We start from the raw sequence: 21164 nt of genomic DNA, 5'->3' as shown, positions 1-21164 counted from the left end.
GTGCTGGGAGAGCAGGGAGGCCGGGCCCAGGACAGGCTACAGCGCGCCGGGCCCTGCGGGGGGGGGGGGGTGGACAGCAGCCGTGGCCAGCACTCCAAAAAGCAAGCACGTGGCCACTGCGGGGAAATTCCCAAGAGGATGCAGGGATTTGAGCAATGAGAAGCAAACCTGATACTCGCCCCCACCCCTCCGCTCTTACCGTTGGGGGAGTGATACATATTTATGAGCTCATAATCCTTCCTAATCACCCCTACATCACACAGACGCACAAACTCCCTGTGGCTCCAGCTCATACATAATTATAAGGCGCTTCCTGTCACCGCCCAGGTCCAGCAAAGGATGACAGGACACAGTGGAGCGGTGCGAAGTGCAGTGGGGGACGGGGGGAGCTGGGGAGAGAGGCCCAGGAGGAGGGCTGGGGGCCATCCACGCTCAGCGGCCTGGAGGAGCAGATGCCTCCTCTCAAGGGCTCCTCTGCTGCAGCCTGGGGCCCCACAGATCACCCCCACCACCACACATGCCAGTCACCAGCCATCCCAGGGACACAGCACGGCTGTAGGGAGCACACTCTAGGGGCCTCGGTGTGAGGGGGGATACGGGGGGCACGGTGCCCCACCTTGGCCCCACATCTGCCTTTCTGCCCAGGGAGGCCCAGAAAGGGGGAGAAGGGTTTGGGGGATCGGCCTGGAGCTCAACGAGGGGAGCAAGGGCAGGGCAGGGGGGTCCCTCTCTGAGACTGGGACAACAGAGGACTCAGGCGGGGGGAGACGTTAGCAGCCAGGACTGAGGGGAGGGGCTGAGAAGAGCAAAGACCACAGTGCTGAGCACAGGGCTCTGGAGGGAGGGCTGGCCCCCCCGCATGTGCTCCCCGAGCCTGGGCAGGTCTGCACTTGCATTATGGAGCTCAACAGAGAAGTGGAATTTTTGGCAAATTATTTTTCTAAACATTTTCTCAAAATTCCCAATCCAACTCCTTAGCAGTCTCCTGCCCACATGTTTTGTGTCCGGCTTGTAGATAGGGCAAGGCCTGCTGGTGAAGAGGTGACCGGGGGGAGGATGGAGACCATTCTGGGGGCCCCGGGACTCACCTGCTAATGCCTTCGAAGGAGGCCTCCCTACAGACACTGCCGCTGTCCGTGTTGACGCCACGCTGCAGAGACAGAGGGAGTGTGAGGGGCCGCCCTGCGGGGTCCCTGCCACCTGTTGGGGGGTGGGCCCGCCTCCTACATCCAGCCTCAGACTGGGGAAGAACCTGGAGCCCTCACCCCTGCCCATCAACAGCATCCCTTCCTGCCTTTCAGGCAACCCCCAGCCAACCCTGCCCTCCCCCCTGCACAAAGGCAAACTGTCCTTCCTCTGCCCCAGCTTGAACGGGGAGGATGGGGGCCACACATAGTATCCCAGGTGCCTGAGATCCCCCTCCATCAGACCGCCCTGCTGAAACCAGCTCAGGCCATGCAGGCACAGACCAATCTCTCTCCTAGGCTGGCCCCACCTCCCTTAGGCACACAAGTGTGCACACCCTACCCCCTGACAAGATCCAAAAATGCACGGTCAAATCCAGCGCCCCCAGAGATGTGGGTAGAACCCAACTCAGGCATGATGGGTGCTTCCAGTGACACCAGGGAGCTGTGGTACATTGTTCTCCTTCCCCCAACTGGGAGGAGACGCCAAGTCCTCTCCAAGGAGAGGAGACAAAACAAGGGACTCAGAGAAGAGCGTGCCATCCCCGGAGAGCCAAGGTGTTTTAAACAGCCCTTCTTCCTCAAGAATGGCAAGCCAATGTTTAAGACTGGCCCTCAAAGAAAACACACTGGGCCATCTCTGCCCACAATCATCTCACCTAATCTTCCTGCTCAGCCATCAGAACAGCAGAGCGGAAAAAAGAGACCATGTGAAGTGCTTAAAAAAACAAAACAAACAAACAAACAACAAAAAAAACCCAACCACCAAGAACGATCTCTGAAAAAGAATCGATGAATGAGGGAGACAAAGGTCACTGTGGGAGGGAAGAAGGGTTGTACACTCTCCATATCTGAAACTCCCCAAGGTCAAGAGAAAGCAGGAAAGCAGGCTGCTTCTCTGAGCTATTTCGCAGCAGCCCGAGTGCCCCCACGGCCCTATGTGAGGGGTCCACCGTGCACCCCACCCCGCCCCCAGGCTGTGGCAGGCCCCCCATTCAGTGCACCCAATTCTAAATCTGATGCAAAGCAGCCAGGTGACCTCACAGGCAGAAACCACGGGTGTGCTTTTAAAACTCTATTAACGATGGAGGAGACACAGGGTGGAAGCTCATTGATCTTCTACATCCACAAAGTCCATGAGCTCGGCCTGACACAAATGCATCCCCCAGCCGGGTTTTAACCCTTGGAGTAGGCGTGGTATCTTGTCCATGGAGGCCTTCTGGCAGGACACAGCAGATCCTGGGGACACTGGGGATGGAAGATGTGGTCCTGGATGTACCCAGCCATCCCGAGTGAGGTGTCGCTACGTGTTACTGACCATCATTCCTCCTCTGGTTTCCAAATCTGCGGGGGCAGATGGTTCCCTAAAACCCTTCCCCGTGGTGCTTGGTCCCCGGACACCAGCTACTTACCAAAGTGAGGAGGACAGAGGGGCTCTGTGATGTCAGGACACTGGCGATCTAAAAGGTCAGAAAGAAAAATCCACTTTAGAGCAACCGCAAAGACATCTGATGGGGATGATTCGCCACTTCCGAAGCCCGCTCACATTTATGGAGCCAACTGTTAAGACAGTGATGTTGTCTCCATCCTGCAGATGAGGAGACTGAGGCTCACGGACGCCAAAGGACTTCTGAAAGCCACATGGCTATCAAGTGGCAGACAGGGACTCACACCTAAATCTGGCACACCTTCCCACATGCCCACATGCCCACCTCTTACCAAGGACTGTCCACCCGCCAGTCCCTCCTGAAAGACCTGTTCCTACTACCTCTTAGGCACTGACCCCAACAGCTTCCTATCCCAGGGCAGACACCTTCCTCCCTGCCCCCACTCATCTCCTAGACTGTGGGGAGGAAGCTTGTCCCAATCCCACCCTCTGTCCCCCACCCCATCCCTCCTCCAGTTCGACCCACTCAGGCCTCGTGTGCCTGCATCCCAACCCCATGAATGAGCGTGCCATGCCACCTCATCTCTCCACACCTCTGCTCGGGGTCTTGCCCCTGCCTCATCAACGGGACTCAGAAGTGAGGCTCTCCGCCCTCCCTCCCCCGACAGGTTCGTTCACTCCCTCGTCTCGTCCCCTGCCCCATTCCCCTGGCCAAGTGCCCACCACGCTGCATTAGCCGGGATATCTGTACCCAGGAGTGCCAAGCACCGTGGTGGGAGCACCCTCTGCCTCTCCGGGCCCCCACTCCTCAGTCAGCCCTGCGTCTTGGTTCCCAAAGCCCTCCTGTCTGAGCCCCCCCACCCCCACCTGACAGTCCTCCACGCCCCGACACAGGGCGAGCATGAGAAGGATCTGTTGTTTGTTGTTTTAACAGCTTTACTGAGCTCTCACTGACACACTCTACAATGCACATGTTTAAAGTGCACATTTGGTAAGTTTTGACATATGTATATACATGTTTTTTAATACTGAGAGGCTCCCCGAGAAAACCCGGAATATACTGAAACCTGTAAGAAGATAAAATACACCGGGATCCCTGGGTGGCGCAGCGGTTTGGCGCCTGCCTTTGGCCCAGGGCGCGATCCTGGAGACCTAGGATCGAATCCCACATCGGGCTTCCGGTGCATGGAGCCTGCTTCTCCCTCTGCCTGTGTCTCTGCCTCTCTCTCTCTCTCTCTCACTGTGTGCCTATCATAAATAAATAAAAAATTAAAAAAAAAAAAATACACCTACAATCCCGTCCCCAGAGACTTTTTATCTCTGCACGTGAGAACAGAGATCTGTAACGACATTTGGATCATGGGAAGTTACCCACTTCACTCATTTCCTGAGATGAACTGTTCTCCGACCATGTGATTTTTACCAGTCACTACTGCCGGGGAGGGTAAACGCTCCACAGCCCCTGACTATGGCCCGTGCTGGTCACTCCAGGCGTCGTCTCATTTAACCACCCATGAGGTTGAGGCTACACGTGTCCAGATTTCAGAAATGAGAAAGCTTATGGGTTCGATCGTTTGTCCAGGTTCACAGTTAAAAAAAGAGCAGAGGCCAGAGTTGAACATCTGGCTGCATGACAGCCTCGTAATGGAAATGGCACAGTTCATTCATTCATTCCTCCACTGGCTATTTAGATCGTTTCTCGTGATTAACTACTGTAAGTGATGCCCTGATGAACACTTTTACGTACAAGGTTATTTCCTTAACATAAATTCCTTTAAAAAATTATCTCCTTTAAAAAAAAAATTATCTCCTTTAAAAAGAGAGAGAGAGAGCCAGAGACACTGCTAGGTGAAGAGCCACGTTTCTTTGAGGTTTTTGATGCTTGTGGCCAGATGACTCTCCAGACGTGTGCCAACCGCCGTGCCCTCATGGCACACGAGGCTCCACCTCCCTGGACCCTCTGCTCTGACTCGGGAACTGCTCTGAGGATGACTGAAGCCCGCCCCCCAACCCCCTCTGTGCTGCACACACTGATGGCTCAGCTGAATCCCTGCCACTCCTGCAGGCCCTCCCAGAGCGGGGGGGCAGGGCACTCATTAAAAGGAACAAGAGCCGTGCGTGGCAGGCCCCTGGGTGTGCTGTCCCCTCGATGAGGCAGGTCTACACTCATCAGCACAGAACGACTCCGTCAATTACGGTGGCGGGACCAGAGAGCGGGGAGGCACTCGGGGATTGTATGCCCTACTGTCCTTGGCAGAGGGAAGCCAGATAACAAACGTGTGGTCTGATGGGTTTTCTCTCGGCAGCGGCTCAGGACTCGCTGGTTAGGAATCGTGGAGAAAGCAGGCCTCTCCTTGCCGCCTAATGTACAGACGGATCGAGACCCGACACAGAGCGGGCTGGGCAGCGTCTCTGATTGATCACGATGGCCTGAGTGGGCCCTGGTTACCTCTGCAGTTGCAAAACCTCCCCCAGCCTGGCAGCTCCATCCGCCCTTCCACAGAGAGACCCACCAGCACTACCTCCTCATTAGCACACCCTCATTCCACGCCTCAGAAATAAAGGAGACGGGATGCGCCTGTGTGTCACCAGCTCAACATGCAGCTCCAGCACACAGGACGGCACGGCTCTGTCAACATGGGGCCTCGCTGCCACAGAGCGGTGGCCACTGGGGACCCCTCAGCTTTCACAAACCAGTGCTGTTAAATGCCCCTGACGTGCTGCATCCCAGAGCCTGCATCAATTTCCCGGGCAGCCGGGCCTCTCTGGCAGGTTGGGGCGGATGGCACACATGGAATTTGTCAGAGCCTGGTGCACAAGCCCCCTCCCTTGGGGACAATCAGAGGCTTCCTGTGGACCCCTCGTGCAGCCTCATGCCCAGGGCCCCAACCAGGCCTGCAGGTGGGTGATGGGCCTGAGAAAGGGGCAGGGTGGTCTTTAATCAGTGCTGTAAGAAAGCCTGCACTGCCCTAGGGAGCTGGGCTTCACCCTGCAAACACCCAAGCTTTTATAAAGGAACTATTCTGGGGTGCCTCAGTTGGTTAAGCATCTGACTCTTGGTTTCAGCTCAGGTCACCATCTCAGGGTCATGAGACTGAGCCCCATATCAGGCTGCACCCTCAGCGTGGATTTTGCTTAAGATCCTCTCTCCTTCACACGTGCTCTCTCTCTCTCTCCAAAGTGAATAAGTAAATCTTTAAAAATGAGCTGTTTTTCATGGCAGTCTGAAACAAGGGTGCAACCTGGTAGCTGCTAATGTGGCTGAAAACCTGAACTTATTTCAAAAGTTTAAACATCAGGAAAGATCACAAACATGGATTTGCAGCTGCTCCTGAACAACTGGAGTTTCCAGCAACTCTGGACCAGCAGTCCCACGTAGCAGCTGTCTCCTCAGACGTCCCGCCACACCCCACACACCTCCCTACGCCGAGGCTGAGAGGCCGGCGGCATCCATCAACGTGCTGCCACAATAGTTCTCTTACACTCATCAAGCCACTGAGCCCGGCACTGAGCCACTGACCCCGGCACCTCCCTGCATCTGCCCGGTGTGTAAAGGAGAGCAAATGCACAAAATGTGCCCTCCACCCTGCCAGCACCCACCTCCCCCCCAACCCGCTTTATGAAGACCAGCCTTGGCACTGTACTGGAGTGCGATGCCTTGAAGCACGTCTCAAGATTCTCCTGAGCACCCCTTTCTCGGGGGAACCACCATTTGCTCTACCTTATAAATAATTAAAATCTGGGTCATCTCTGGGGATGAGAGGAACTGGACAGCCATGTTCACTATATCAGACACCTGCATTTTATACACGACAGCAAGTGACCAGCCATGACCTGGGGTGCGCGGCTTCCTGCCTTCTTTCAGAAAAGAGAAGTGTGAGCTGCCTCCCATCTGTGATTTGTCACGGATGGCCAAGGCTGCCCGAAGTCCAGAAAAGTGGCCTGGGGAGCCTTTTCCCGAAGTAAAGGGCTTCCTGTCACCGCCCCTGATGGAACAGGCCCCAGGCACCTCAAAGGCCTCCCAGCACAGGTATCTCGATGCAGCAGTTTATAGTGTCGGGCTCCATTTCGAACCACAGAAAACCAAAGACAACTTGGGAGTCTGTGTCAGCCCTTACGTCTGACAGGGCAACTGCAGAAGTGGAGGGCCTCTGGGGTCCCAAGGTCCTAGGGCTGCCCCCTACCGTCTGGGGGGCTGCCGGTGAGGCCGTTCACCTCGGCCCTGGCCTCCTCTGCAGTGGGACGGGAGCTGTGGCCCACCATGGGTCAGGGCACAAGGGATGAGGGGATCGTAGCAATGGTTCTGGAACCCACAGATGCCAACCCAGGGTGAGGCCCCTGACCAGCTGTCAACGAGCCCTCGTCTCCAGTAAGGACCAGAGCAGTACAGTCATGACAAAACTGATTAATGATGACAGTGATGATGATGGAACACAGCAGACAGCCCGGACCCAAGATCCTGTCCTCTGAACTCCTCTGAACACTTCATTTAAGGTTCTGCTTCGTAAACACAAGCTGAGAGTGTGCAGCTCTATGGGGCTGTGATTCTACGCTATCGCTACAGGCTTTCCTGGCCCGACACTCCAGACCTGCTTCTCCATATCCGGAGGCCAGTTCTCCTCCTTCTCCCCAGAAATCACAGGATGAATGGAGTTGAGGTTCCTCTAGACATGAAAGCAACAATGTCAGGCTGTGGCTAAGGAGGCTGCAGCACAGAGGCGCCCTGACTCGGTGGGCTGAGCCCCAGGCTGCCCCCTCCCCCTCCAAGTTTCTGGGAAGGCCCAGGTCCCGAGGGCAATAATGTTAAAATGCAGCTTAGGGAGGCAGGAGGGATACACTTGCCAAAGGAGAGGGTCAGGAAACAGAATCAGAACTAAGGATGGGGCAGGCCCCTCACTCACTGATACTCAGAGATACAAGGTAAGTGACAGATGACCTCATCGGAGACACACAAATAAATGTTCCGGCTGAGATCCTATCCCCAGAGCACTATGACAGGTCACGTGTATATTAACAGACTCTTTAGATGCTATGAGTCACCCCCCGGAAACTTGGTATTGAAATCCCAGGACAAAAAAGAAAGATCCATCCAAAGCCCCCTCCCTCCACAACCCAGCCTGGAAGAAGGTGCTCCGCACCCAGGCGCCCACGGCCTTGTGGATGCAAGCCGCTCTCCTCCACCGAGGCCCTCCTGACGAGGCGCCGCCCTGCCACAGTCACCTCCTGCAGCAGACCGTGTCCCGGCTGCCAAGCTCAGCCCTGGGCCTCAACCAGCTCTGATGCCCACACTCCCCTGGAGCCAGGCAGGCAGAATGGGGCAGTAACGTCGGGGGAAAAGAACTGGGCCTTGGGGACAAATACAAAGCAGCAGAAGGCAAGACACAGAGCACCCAGCACATCTGCTGCAGCTCCCGAGAGCCGGGGTGGGAGGGGCACCAGTGTGGCCCAGCGTCGGCAGGGATGCAGTGGGCTGGCACAGGCCTTGGGGCACGGGTAGGATATAGACAGAGGCGTGGGTGCAGCATTCTAGGGCAGCAGAACTGGAGCAGGGCTGGGCCTGTGTATGGGACAGTACCAACGCTGGCCTGCCCTGGGGCTGGGCATCCCCGAGCAGCTGGGGCCAGGCCCCTGTCCCAGGGCTGAGACTCTCGGCTTCCTCACTGTGCCGTGGGCCTGGCCAGGATCCCTGCGAACCTGCCTCCTACCCGGTGTTGTCATTCCTCAACACAGCCTGTGTCCTACCCAGGGGAAGGGGTAGCTGCTTGGTCTCCAGCTCCTCAGCTGCTTCCACGCCGATCCCCAGCGCTTAAGTAGTACATCCATGTGCGCTCTCGGGCCCCATCCAGCTGGTCCTGCCAGGCTGGGGGTGGACCTCGAGCAGCAGGCACTGACTGACCTCTCGGTGTCAATGTTCTACGCAGCCCTGGCCTGGTCGCAGCGTGGCTGCCGTAACAGCGCCCGGGGACGGAGCAGAGAGGCCTCCCTGTGTGCCTGGCAGTGGCTGCAGTACAGGTCCAAGCAGAGCATGGGACTGCACGGCTGTGTTCTCACCTCTGCCCTAACCCTGTCCCATCAGCAGTGGAAGTCAGAGGCAGCCCCTGTGACTGCCTAGATTCGAATGCCAAGCCCCAGAAGGACAGCCATTCACCTACCCAGGACACATGGCACTGCTGGGCAACCAGGCTGGCAAGTAGATTAAAGCCAGGGACCTGCAACTGTACCCCACTGCACAGGCCTCTCCAAGTCTGGGGCTCTTCTGGCAGCGGCATCTGCGGCCAGCAGTGGCTGTGGAGAGGACCTCCCAACCTGTGAAGGCCCGGGCTGAGCCTGGGGGGCATGTAGATGAGATCTCCCGGAGACGTCCTCCCTCCAGGAAGCTCAGCAGCCACAACCCAGGTACCAGAGGCCTCCAGCCACTGAGACGGGGGGCGCAGCCAGGCTATGGCAGTGAGAGGAAGGGGGTGCGAGCGCAGAGGTGTGATGGAAGCCCTCAACTGCTCAGAGAGGAGTCGGCCGCTACTGACCTCGTCTGTATACTGGACGTCATCCACGGCATACTTCTCCTTGAAGTACTCCTTGGAGTGGATCCTCAAAGGGAAGCACAAGGAATGCCAGGGTCAGGGTTTGGCCACACTTGGCACAGGCTGCCTTCCCGCCCCCGAGCCCAGACCATAAAGCCCCAGGCCCATCCCTGCCCCGGCACAGAGCAGGTGTACACAGCACAGACTCGGGCAGCAAAGCGTGCCGGGCCACAGAGCGAACGCTGAGCCGCACCTGCCTCCCCTGACCTCCCCCTGCTGACCTCTGCTCGTCCTTGGAGCCCGGTGACCCTGGCCACCCGCAGCAAGCATCTGCAGACCAAACCTCCCCTCCACCACCCGTGAGAGCCCACCAGGCAGCCAGCCAGCGTACCCTCTGGGGCATGAAATAAGCTGCCTCCCGGGAGCTCCCCCATGGAGCCTCTTTAGAGGAAAGTTTTAAAATTAACATTTTGAAGAAGTCAATATCACTATTACTCACCATGATGAGAAACATTCAAGCTTACTCATCATCCCTGAAAAATCAGCCAGGAGAAGAAGACAGAGACAAAGAGAGGAGGAGGCTGGGCCACCTCCCGAAGGGCTCCCGGTCATGGGTGCAGTCCAGCAAGCACCACCCCAGCCCCAGCCTCCTGGTCAGTGAAGGGGCTGATGTCACTGCTGGTGTCACCGCTGGTGACCTCACATGAGGCGGAGCACTAGCCACAGTGGGGGAAGGTGTCACAAGCCAAGTCTAATGACGCACACACGCCATCCTGCGCCATCCCACGCCTGGGCACCACATCAGCATGGGGTGGGGGGGACATACCCCCAGCCTGCCTGTGATCGCACGGTATTCTAGTCACCGAGTGTTAGATCTGAAAGAGGCCTCAGGAGAAAACAGCAGATGGTTTTCAGACTGTGCTTCCTGGACTCTCAAGGGCGAGCAGATGACGGCGGGGGGGCGGGGGGAGGTGACAGTGCCAAGGACAGTGTGCCTGGGGAGGCCCACCAGGGACAGGGGAGGGAGCACACTTCCAGATGCGGAGATGACTACCTCAAGGAGCCAACTTCACGTCTCTGAGATGCCAGTGACCAGCGTCACCCTGGGAACCAGAACCACCCACTCCCACCCCCAAGGACTGCACCACTTCCCTCTCCACTCAAGCATGCACCAGAGAGATAGTGGCTGGGCAGCAGGGAGCGTGGACCGGGGGGCAGATGGGTGGGCCTTGGGGGATCAGCAGGGAGCTCACAGCCACGCGCAGTGAGCACCCCTCTCTCTTCTCTGAAGTGGGCACGGGGCGTCCAGCCCTGGCCGTTAGGAAGTTGCACGATGCAGTCACATCGGTTCCACACCTGAGACAGGACTCAAAAGTTAAATGGCCAAAGTCTGGCACCACCATCAGCAGCACCTGAAGCAGCGCAGGGCAGACCGGATGATAAGCCCTCTCCTGGACACGGGAGGCCCAGCTCTCTGTTGACCGCGGGACAGTTCGCTGACCCTTTGCTACCAAGTGGTGACACTCTCAGCCACGTACAAAAGTGCAGGCCGGAGGGGTGAGGCGGGGCCATCGGCGTCCTCACCACATCCATCCTCGACTGCACCGGCCGCAGTCCCAGCTCCAAGACAGATGCCCCGCACCCTCGGCAGGTCCCCTGCCCACCTCTGGTCCTGGTCACTTCATCTCTCGCAGCTGGGACAGGCATCCAAAGCAAACTCCCAGAAGATTTGGGAAGTGCCAAGGACCTGCTTCGAGGGACGCTCCCTACAGGGGGCTGTCTCAGCCATTACCCCGGGGCACTTGTACCTGCCTGCCTGGGGGTCTTCTCTCTGCAGACCTAGACCTGACGCTCGCGAACGTCCCTGTGTACTCAGCCTGAGGTTTAGGTCTTCACAACGTGGAATGAGAGGAGAGGGGTAGAGGCGGGGCGAACACCAAGGTCGCTGTGGCCCGTGGGTGGCTCCAGGGCTGTGTGCTCAGCTGTCCACCCCTGGTCTACCAGCCACAGGCCAGCCACTTGCCACCGGGGCCCAGGGGCAGCCAGGGCCGAAGCCCCCCGGAAGCCTGCTGCCGCCACCCTGATTGTCTGAAAGTGAGGGCAGGTGCCTCCCAGAGAGGCTGACTGACAGTCTAGAGCACCCACTGGGTCTCGAGCGCCAAGACCAGGAGCCACCAGAGGCCTGGTTCTCCACAGGAACGACCACTCTGACAGACACAGTCTGAAAAGCTGCTGGTGTCTTTTCTGGCACTCTGCATGTATTCTTCCCTAAAGGGCAGAGATAATTAAGTGTGAATACTACTTATTTTCTATGTTTTGGGGCTAATTATAGCAAAAATAATTTAAATGTCACCTCAAGGGACAAGTGGGCCAGGCTGCCAGCCACCGGAGGCTCGGCCACCATGACTTGGCGGGGTTGACCAGAGAAGGAGCAGCACGTCCATGAGAGTCCACAGAACGGGCAGGACAGGTCGCGGGGCTACAGACCCCCCCACCGTGGGCTGGCGGCAGGCAGGTGGAGGGCCTGCATCCTGCCCTGTCTGGAGTCCGGGGCCGGCAGGGCTGCTCAGGCCAGATCCCACCACAGGGCCAGGAAAAGGGGGGTCGGAGGGGAAGCCGACGCCACCCTAGAAACTCTCACTTCAAAGGGAAGGGACAGCTCTGGCAGGAGGGAGGAGAGCGCGCCCCACCCAGGGGGCTAGTGCTTTGCCCCCGGCAGCCGGCCCCGCTCGACCTAGAGGCGGCCCTTCCAGAACCCGGGGTCAGGGTGGACACGAGGAGCGGCAGCTCTCCGTGCGCGGCCTCCCGAGGTGCGCGGACGTTAAAGGAAAGCCCGCGGGGCACACACAGTGGGGCCCTCCAGAACACGAGATCGCCAAGCACAGGTGCCACCCGCGAGCGGGTAACGGGGCAGAGCTCTACCTCCGGCATCCCCGGCCACGGCCCGTGGCCACGCCGCTGCCGCCTCTCGGCTCATGGCTCGACGCCGGCGTGCCTCCCCGCCGGAGCTCAGGCCTTCCAGCGGCTTCTCCGAGAAATGGACACCCCTCCGGAGCGCCGCGGGGGCCCGACCCCCAGGATCACGGGGCCCGCGTGGGGGAGCGCTGTGCCCCGGGCTGCGCGGAGCCGGGAGAGGCCCGGACGGTGGCACGTGGGCCAGGCCCTCCTGGGGACGGGAACGCGCCACGCCCTGGCCGCAAGGGTGGCCTTGGTCCACGTGTGCGTACGGGTGGGCGAGGGCGGCCGTGAGAGCCTGCTCCACGTTACACACACACACACACACCACACACACCCAGGCTGCATGCACGCCCCACCCCAACACACACGCACACATGTACCTCACACATACACCACACTGCACCACGCTACACACATAACCGTAGTATACGATGTGCGCACTCTCACACACACACACACACACACTCCACGTGCACACACAACCACACACACCCAGGCTGCATGCACACCCCACCCCCGACACACATACCACCCATCATCACACATAAGCACACCACACACATGTACACACCACACTGCACTCCACTCCACACGAACCACGGTACACACCGCATGTGCACTCACACACACATCCCACCCCACATATGCACACACAGCCCAACTACTGCACACACCCAAACCATATACACCATATATATGCCACACTGCACGGCACACCCCTGCCACCCTCCCCACAACCACACCCCTGCCACCACACACACGCCACAGCACACACATCAGCTCAGGGCCTAGGGGCCTCAGCCCTGGAGAAACTCACTTCACTCACGGCACTCCTGGGCAGCGCCCTCAGGAGGGCAGGGACCCTCCTCCCGGCAAACCCCACGTCCGGCATCCTGTCTCACACTCCGAGCCCACGGTCTCAGCCAGGGACAGGAGAACAGTCAAGCTGCGAAGGCTCTAGGAAGGTCCCCCAACTCGGCCCCGAGTCACTCATGCTCTGTGGGCAGCTGCCCCGTACGGCTCACAGAGACAATTTCCCGCCTGCTCAGAGGACCCCAGACAAAATGATGGGAAACACCCTCATATCCAAAGGCACTGGGCTCTTGTAAGCAAAGCTTCCAAATGAAAACAAATTACAAGCGACCCCATTCCCTGTCCCGGAAAAAGGCCTGGGGTGAGGAACAGGCTGGGAGCAGGCTGCCCACAGGCCCCTCAGCGCCTGCTGCCCTGACAACAGGACCCTGCCCTACACGCAGGAAGTGGCGGATCTGCAGATGGGAGTGCTGCTTCCCTGGACAACTCTGGACTGCGGTATCCGCCAGATGGATTTTCAAAAGCCATCAGGTAGAGACTCAAAAGGAAACCAAGGAGCTGAAGGTCAAATGTTCAGTCTGGTGGGTTTTGATTGCAAAGGCCAGGTAATCCCGACAGCCTCGCTCCCAAGCCCTATTGATGATGAGAGTGTCTGGAAACAGCCGCACGCCATCAGAGCTGGCCCCTCCCCAGCTCCAGCGCCACACAACCAAGCCCTTCGCCACTGCCCTGCTGTGACCGAGCCTCCTCTCCCAAAGGCTGGGGACGTGGCGCCCAGGAGGGGGACGCACCAAGAGCAGAGGAAGGGCAAGGCCTGCCAGGGTGGCCACGGTGGGGAGTCAGGGCTGCAGGAGACCAGGGTCTGGCTCTCCGCTGTGGAGCCAGGAGACCCCTGGGACCCACCTCCTCATTCCACCTGTTGGACATGGAGCCTTTCCATCAGGGAGACCCACACCGCAGACCCATTTCTCCGCTCGAAGGTCACGCAAGCCTCTATGTCTGTACCAGACAATCAGCTGGCTCAGCAAAGCAGGAAAATACGAAAGGAAAACTTTTTTTTTAAGGACTTATTTATCTATTTTAGAAAGAGAAAGGGAGAATGTGCGTGCACGAGCAGGGTGGAGGGGGAGCGGGAGGAAGAGCATCTCCAGCAGACTCCCGGCTGAGCGCAGAGCCAACCGCAGGACTGGATCTCACCACCCTGAGATCCCGATCTGGGCTGAAACCAGGAGTCAGACACTCAACCGAATGAGCCACCCAGGTGCCCCTCGAGGAGAACTTCCAACAGCAGCCTTGCAACCAGCAGCCAAAGCGCAGGCGTTATTCCCGTATTACTGAGGATTACATGCTGAGTAGCCAACTGCTGACAGCTGCTCCCTGACCAATCAGGTCCTGGGTTTTAAACCCTCTAGCCAAGTGCCATTTGGCTCCCCAGATGGTGGCTGTGGGGAAACATGGTGAGATCTGCTCAGACTTTCACAGTAGATGGTGGAGTCCCCAGAGCAGGGACAGGCCTCTCCTCCCACAGCCCTGGAGGATGTCCACCCTCCAGGACAGGCACTCCCTGACTTGACACAAGAGTCAGCTCGACATGCAAAGCAGCAGACAAAAGAGGAGATGTGCTCGGTGCCTCCCCCCCACCATCTGCAGACAGAAGTCCGGGGAGGCCCTACAGAGACCCTCCCCCAACCCCCCGTCCGCACCCACATCCCACAGCGGAGCACCTCCGACCGCAGGACCGGCGCTCCCAGAGCCAGCAGGCCGGGCCACAGGGAGGCTCAGAGGACAGCCCGCTCAAAACCACAGGCGCAGCCCGGGCACCGGGGCCCCAGCTATCTGTGGGATGTGCCACTAGCAGGAAGGGATGAGGCGACAGTTCTGTGATCACCTCACAGGCAGGGAGGGTTCTAGGAGAATCCTGTTACCGAGACCAGACCTACACTCTCACCAGGAAACTCCTCACCATAGCTGTACCAGTTACCAGGGCTTCGCAGTGAACCATACTGACATTCTGCACGTTCATGGACTCTGAAGGTCCAGGCACGGGACAGAGCCCAGGAGTGACAGCTTATCTCTGCTCCACGATGTCTGGGACCTGAGGAGGAAGACTCGAGGGCTGGGGCTTGGGGTCACCCACTCTGGTGGGTGGTCTGGCTGTCAGCCGGTGTCCCATGAGCAAGAACCAGGTGCAAACTAGTCCAGCCATATGATGACCCTGCCGCATTCAGGCAACAAGGCAGCCACCAGGTCCTGACCGGGGTCAGGCTGGGGGGGTGGGGGGTGGGGAGACTCCACCTCTCCACAGGGGTTGGCCACAAATATCGCTGGGGCCATTTCTGGACATCACAACCTGTCTGTCCCTGGTGGCATCTTTACCAACTCATTTCAGGGTCACAAAGGCAACCATCCCCACAGTGACGAGCACTATGATGACAGCCCCGGCGATGCTTCACAAGCAGCCCTGTCACTGTCCCACAGATAAGGAATCAGAGGCCCCAGCAGTGACAAGACCTGCTCTGTGAAGAGGCCATGCCCCGCCACCAGGAAGCTTCCAGCAAGATTGACCTACAGGACCTGCACAGGACACACCATCACCCAGAACCTGATCCTCTTTATAGCAGGGCAGTCGTCAGGATTCAACCAGGAATATGATAAAGGCTGACCATCCAGGCTACGGCAGGACGGGGAGGCAAGAACCCACCTTCCAAGAGCACCCGCGTCTTCAGGCCTGGACCTGCTGATCTAGCGGGAGGGGGTCCCGGAAGAAAGGACTGAGGAGGGCCTGCCCTGGGCCAGACCTGAGGCCAGTTTCTCTACAGGTAAAGAGCACTGTGGCAAAGCAGGCAGGGAGGTCCAGAGGACAGACGGACATCTGCGTGGGCTGGCCTCCCCTTCTGCACCTCCCTTCTTTGATTCCCCAGCCAGGGCTGGGCGGCGTGGAGCCTCTGGGGGCTCTCGCTGGGCCTGGCTCACCTTCCCAACGCGCTGCCCCCTCCCGGGGAAGAAGGCAGCACCACCGTCCAGCGTCCACCCTAATGCAAGCATGGAGGCCAGTGGGGGCCTGCGCACTACAGCAGGGCCATCTGTCCCAGGGCCCCCGAGAGGGCCAGAGCCTAAGTGCCCAGCCATGCACTCCAAGGGCCCCCTGGATCAGACATGCTCACTTCCCACCCTCCTTCCCCAGAGCCAAGAAGGAAACCATGCCACCAGGGACACACAGCCCACTTCTCTGCTGTCAGTCCTGCTTAAAGATGACTTCACGGCAAAACCGAAGGCCCCAGAGGGCCTCAAAGTGGAACTGTTCCCAACTTGTGGGCCTGAAGCCCTTGCCCCAAGACGACAGAAGAGGTACCTGTCGGGCCAACAACGTGGCTGTGGAGTCGCACCAAAGGGCCAGTGGGGAGGGGGGTGAACAAAGCAGAGGAAGCCGGGGGGCCCTATCCCGGCCCTCTGCACGCAGCAGCTCCCCGTAGCAGCCACGGGCCTGCCAGCCCACCTGGTAACAAGCGTTCAGGGACACCAGGCAGCAAGGACCGCAGGTTAGACGTTAGCCCAGAATTATCACTCTCTGGGCAGAAATGACGTGCTGACGTGGTGATGGGCATTTAGCGGGATCCCCTGCGGGGCTCAAGCACCCATGCGTAAGTACAGCTTCTACCTCTCAGCACCTCTGAGCCAGCAGGATGGCTCCCAAAGAGGCAGACACGGCCAAGGGCCCTGGAGCCGGTAGGTGCCATGGACGGTGCAGAGGAGGCCTCCGAGCACAGCCCAGGCCCCCGTCCCACACTCCTCACTCAGCACCAGCCTGGAGCACGGAGCCACGGCCCGTCTCACAGGTGCCCACTGAGGCAGGGCCTCCATCTGAGCCAGAGACAGGCACACAGCAGGCATCCAGGACCGGCCTGTAAGGGATGGGGCAGGGGAGAAGGGTCCCAGGCTGCCCTCTCTGACCTGAGCCAACTCCCATGACACCCAAGGTGGGGGCCACCTCCTGCTGACGCCACGCAGGAGTGACGGTCCACTGGGGCCAAAGCCTCCGGCATTTTAGCAAAGCTGGGAATCCAGAATTTCCAGATGAATACGTAGTACCTCCACACAAACACGACTACAGTCTGCGGCTGTGGCTCTGACGCCCCTTCCCCACCAAGGATACCAGGCTCCGGCCCTGAGCAGGCTGTCAATGGGCCCCGCCGCCGACACCTCCCCCGCCCCCCACTACTCCTTCCCTCCTTGCACCCGACCCCACGCTGGTCAGCAGGCAGTCACACGGCCCGGGCTGTTCCTTACTTTCCCATCCAGGTGGCGTAGCTGGCAGGAAGCCTGGGCACAAACAGGGTCGACGTCCCGGTGCCGACATCGATGGTGCCATAGCAGCCTGGATCGGTGACGCCGAACGCCCAGTGAAAGAAAGACTCCTGTGGTGGGAACAAGGACCTTGGTTACCCGGTCAGCAGTACCAAAACATGCGGTGTAAGGAGAGAGGTTGGGTGTCAGACCGAGCACCCCAGAGAGTCAGCCTCAGGCTCCCCAGCTCTGGGAGACCGCCCCCCAAGCCTCACATAGTTCCCACCTACCCACTCTGTCCCCCCACCCCTGCGAGTGGTGGGCTGCCCATCACCCCCTCCTGGGATTGGGCATGGGGCAGCCTGGCTGGCTACTCCTGCTCTGCTCTGAGCCTTCTCTGAGGATGCGCAGTGCATGCATGTGCCCGAGCCCTAACCACAACCCCCCTCTCTGGCCACACCCTGGGGCACACTAGGACACGGGTGCCCACGCGCACTGTGGGCCCAGCACAGCCCTACCCGCGCCTCTCTGCTGCCCGCAAGCCCAAAGGTGGGCAAGATGCCACCCTGACTTAGACACCCAGGCCAGACCCCTGCACGGAAATGGGTTCCTCCACGTGGGACTTCTTACTTCCTTCTCCCACCCCCGGGGCAGGTGATGACTTCAGTGTTTAGCAATAAACACTGCGCTCAGATAATGTTATAAAGGTATGAAGTGGAGGAGGATCTCTTCTAAAATTAACCTTGCATAACGGCAGTAAGGGAGCCAAAGGCTGAATTTAGGAGATCGGTTTTTAAACCCCAGAATACGTAAACCTCAGGAAGCATCAAGACTAGTCAGAAAAAACTTATGGAGACTCCACGTCTCTAGCAGCCAGGACTACAGGCTGGCAGCCGCAAGAACGTGGCACAAGGCAACTTTCCAGCGGGAGCCACTTTCAGCAAAAACACTGCCGTTGCTCTGAGCAGCTGACAGCCCGGCTGTGTCCTGCGGGGCGGATGCAGGCCAGTGGCGAGGCCACATCATGCCGCCCTTCCACACTCACGTCCCCTTCATATTTCCCTGCCTCTTCCTGGCCTGGATGTCGGACGGCCATGTCCCCTAAGCTCTGCCTGCCCCCAGGGAGGTTCTGGGGTTCCCGGGGTGTCAGGCCCCAGCTCCAGGTATGGCAGGGAGGACAAGAGAGCCCTATCCCTAGAGTCCAGAGATGGGATTCCAATTAGTCCCATCTCCCCCGCAGGCAAGTCATTTCCTCTGTGAGGCTCGGTTTCATCATCTGTAAAGTGGGTACAATGCTGGGATCAGTGAGAGTGGGGCCAGCTCAGGGCCTCTCCAGCTCTCTGGGTGAGCCCCTTTGTTGAGTGTCTTTGCTCCTGTTCCTGGAAACTGAGTGATGTCAGCCATTCTCAGCCAAGGCCACCATATCTGGGCTGGCTTCCTGCAGCGAGGCCACCCTCCACCACACAGGGTTCCAGAACCTCAAGGTGTCCCTAATCTACTTCCTAGGCCAGGACACCAAAACCCAGAGAGGGTCGCAGAGTCAGCAGTGGGCAAGCCACTCCTACGCAGCACCCTGTCCCCGTGCCCCTTCCAGGCCCTCTGCAGCCCGCGTCTTCCCTGCTGTAGATGGAATCTGGCCCCAGAAGTCTCTCCCCATCTGCACCTGTGCCCAGCCCACCCTCTTCCCACTCCCTCCTGCGGACACCACTCTCCCCCTTCCAGCCTGGAACACCCACCCCCAACTGCACTTGTCAGAATTTGCCCTGGCCTTCAGGGCCCACATCAAATACTGCCTCTCCCAGGAAGCCTTCTTGCCTGCTTGCCCCCCAGGAATGTCATTTTTCTATATTCTGAACTAAGAGCGGAGACCGGCTGACACCAGCTCTGCCCCCACCCCCAGCTAGGAGAGCTCTAGCCCTCCAGAGTCTGGGCTCCCTGGGTGCACAGGCCTTGGTCTGCCCTCATAGAGCCTCTTCGGGGTCCCCTTGGGGGTAAAGCTACCCAAGGCCCACCAGGCCCGATGCTGGAGGGGGGCGGACAGCCCACAGGAGGCCTGGGGCATACGGGACGGTGCACGAAGTCTCCGGGGTGGGCTCACCTGGCGGAAGAGGACCCCAGTGTCGGTGCAGTAGCGCTGCGTGTCCTCCCCGCCCTGCAGCAGCACCACAGAGCCGGCCTGCACAGCTGGGTTCTTCCGCAGCCGCTCACAGAGCCGCTGCCTGTTCAGGCCAAAGAGCGCCAGGGGCACCTTCAGGGTTTCGTTCCCCAGCCAAAATGAAGGTCTGCAAAGACATGAGCACACGTGGCCACGCAGGCTTCTGTTAGTGCCCCCGAGGACATCCACCTCCCATGGTCCGAGGTGACCCCCGCCCAGCAGCACGGGGCAAGCTGGCCCAGACTCAACCTGCTTGACCCAGAACAGTCCCTCACTAGGCTGCTGAGGACCACGAGGCCTCCTCGACCACACTCCCCGCCGCTGCCCCTGAGCGCTGGACCGGAGCAGGGATGAGGGAAAGCTGTGTGTGTTTAACCCCTGCCCCCGGGGAGAGCAGGCCTGCACAAGTTTGCAGATGGACCCATCCCTGCCCTCAAGGAGCTTACCGATCAAGCGAGAAGGATCTGTGATCGGGCCCAGACAACCCTGGATCCCTGCCCCCGTGCCTGCATGGTGCCGTCTTCTCTGCAAGTCACAGACCCAGCAGCCCGGGGCCGGGACACCCAACCGATCCCGACACGCATACACAGGACACCCAGTACCAGGCCCAAAGTGAGTCTGTGTCGAGGGGACCATGGTGAGATGGACTGGGCAGTGGCAGCCCCAGGGGTGCTGTCCTGGAGGACAGGCGTCACCCCACTCACTCCCCGGAGCCCACCTGCCTCTGGACCTGCATCCCATGTCTAGTCCCACATTGCTCCGGCATCCAACCTCCCTCCCGGGATCACTCTTTGTATCCAACATACAGGAACCTCACCCTCATGATAAATAAAACACCTCCTTTGACTGGCACATGCCTCCAGCGTGATTTTTCTCTTCCTTTTGCAGGAAATATCCTCTGCAGAGTTGCTCAAGAACCACCACCCCCCCACGCCCTCTCTGGTGTCCCAGCTGCCCAAGCTCCCCTCAATCCCGGCCTCGGGCCTCGGCCCACCCCTCCCCACACTGCAGCCCCTGCCAGGCCACAGTGACACCCCCCTCCCAATCCACACAGGGCTTCTCAGTCCTCACCCAGGCTCTGGGCACCCAGGACCCTGGGGGCCACTCTTCCACAGCCCCAACCATGCTCAGGCTCCCTCCCTATCTCCACCTCCAGCTGAGGGACCCGTATCTCCTGCCTGGACCTAGACACAACCACAGGGAACTCGTCAGGCTCTCTGGGTCCCAGCTTCCCCCACAGCCTCTTCTGCACCCACCCAGAAGGACCCGCTGCGATGCAAATCTGAGCAGACCCCCTCCCCTGCCACCCCCCTCAGCTATCGAGAGCACTTGGAACAGAGCTACCAGGCACTGAGGGGCTCCAACCCCCACTTTGCCTGCACGGGCATCCCAGCTCTTCCCCAAACACCAAGAGCACCCCGGTCGGTGCCCGCATGGCTGCTGTTCTCACTTTATCTAGGCCTCTGCAGAAATGGCTGCTCTTCCCAGAAGCTTCCCGATACTCCGTCCAAACCTTATCCCCTGCTCTCGTCGCCCCTCTCCAGAGCGCGCAGCACTGTGTAGCATCATTTACCTGCTCACGGTCCCTGGGGTAAGGTACAAGCTCCGGAGGGCAGGGACCTGCCTTCCTGAATCAGCAGCTAGATTAAACGGACAGAGGGAAGGTCCCTGCAAGTGCACGGGGTGCTAGGGAGGCTGAGGGGCCAGGCCCAGGGTGGGAGGAGGAGGCAGGCCGGCCCGGGCCGTGTGCTGGGGGGGGGGGGGGGGCAGGTTGGCACGCAGGCCCAGGAGGGCAGGCACAGCCCAGGCAGGGCTGGTTCAAGAGAGAAGGCTCCGCCGGGGACCGCACCCGCCCAGCCATG

At 59.4% G+C, this 21164-nt stretch overlaps 1 protein-coding gene and 1 long non-coding RNA gene across 3 annotated transcripts in view; one reads left to right on the top strand and one right to left on the bottom strand.

Moving 5' to 3' along the window:
* Positions 1 to 21164, bottom strand: part of PEPD (peptidase D) — a 109379-nt gene that overhangs the window by 81734 nt on the left and 6481 nt on the right. The window contains exons 2-6 of one of the 2 annotated variants that reach the window (XM_038529440.1): positions 19246 to 19429; positions 17151 to 17278; positions 9096 to 9159; positions 2597 to 2644; positions 1089 to 1150 (exon numbers count right to left, since the gene is read on the bottom strand). In XM_038529440.1, coding sequence (XP_038385368.1) covers positions 1089 to 1150; positions 2597 to 2644; positions 9096 to 9159; positions 17151 to 17278; positions 19246 to 19429 — 486 coding nt within the window. Of the gene's footprint in view, positions 1 to 1088; positions 1151 to 2596; positions 2645 to 9095; positions 9160 to 9591; positions 9774 to 17150; positions 17279 to 19245; positions 19430 to 21164 lie in introns of those variants that run through there. The other variant, XM_038529441.1, reaches the window with a different exon arrangement.
* Positions 15332 to 20145, top strand: LOC111098321. The gene is made up of 3 exons (XR_005354791.1): positions 15332 to 15682; positions 16048 to 16211; positions 17163 to 20145. It is a non-coding gene; the product is annotated as an uncharacterized LOC111098321 (long non-coding RNA).

This window comes from Canis lupus, chromosome 1, assembly GCF_011100685.1.
Source record: "Canis lupus familiaris isolate Mischka breed German Shepherd chromosome 1, alternate assembly UU_Cfam_GSD_1.0, whole genome shotgun sequence".
Taxonomy (NCBI): domain Eukaryota; kingdom Metazoa; phylum Chordata; class Mammalia; order Carnivora; family Canidae; genus Canis; species Canis lupus.
This window is presented reverse-complemented; position numbering and strand designations above follow the sequence as displayed.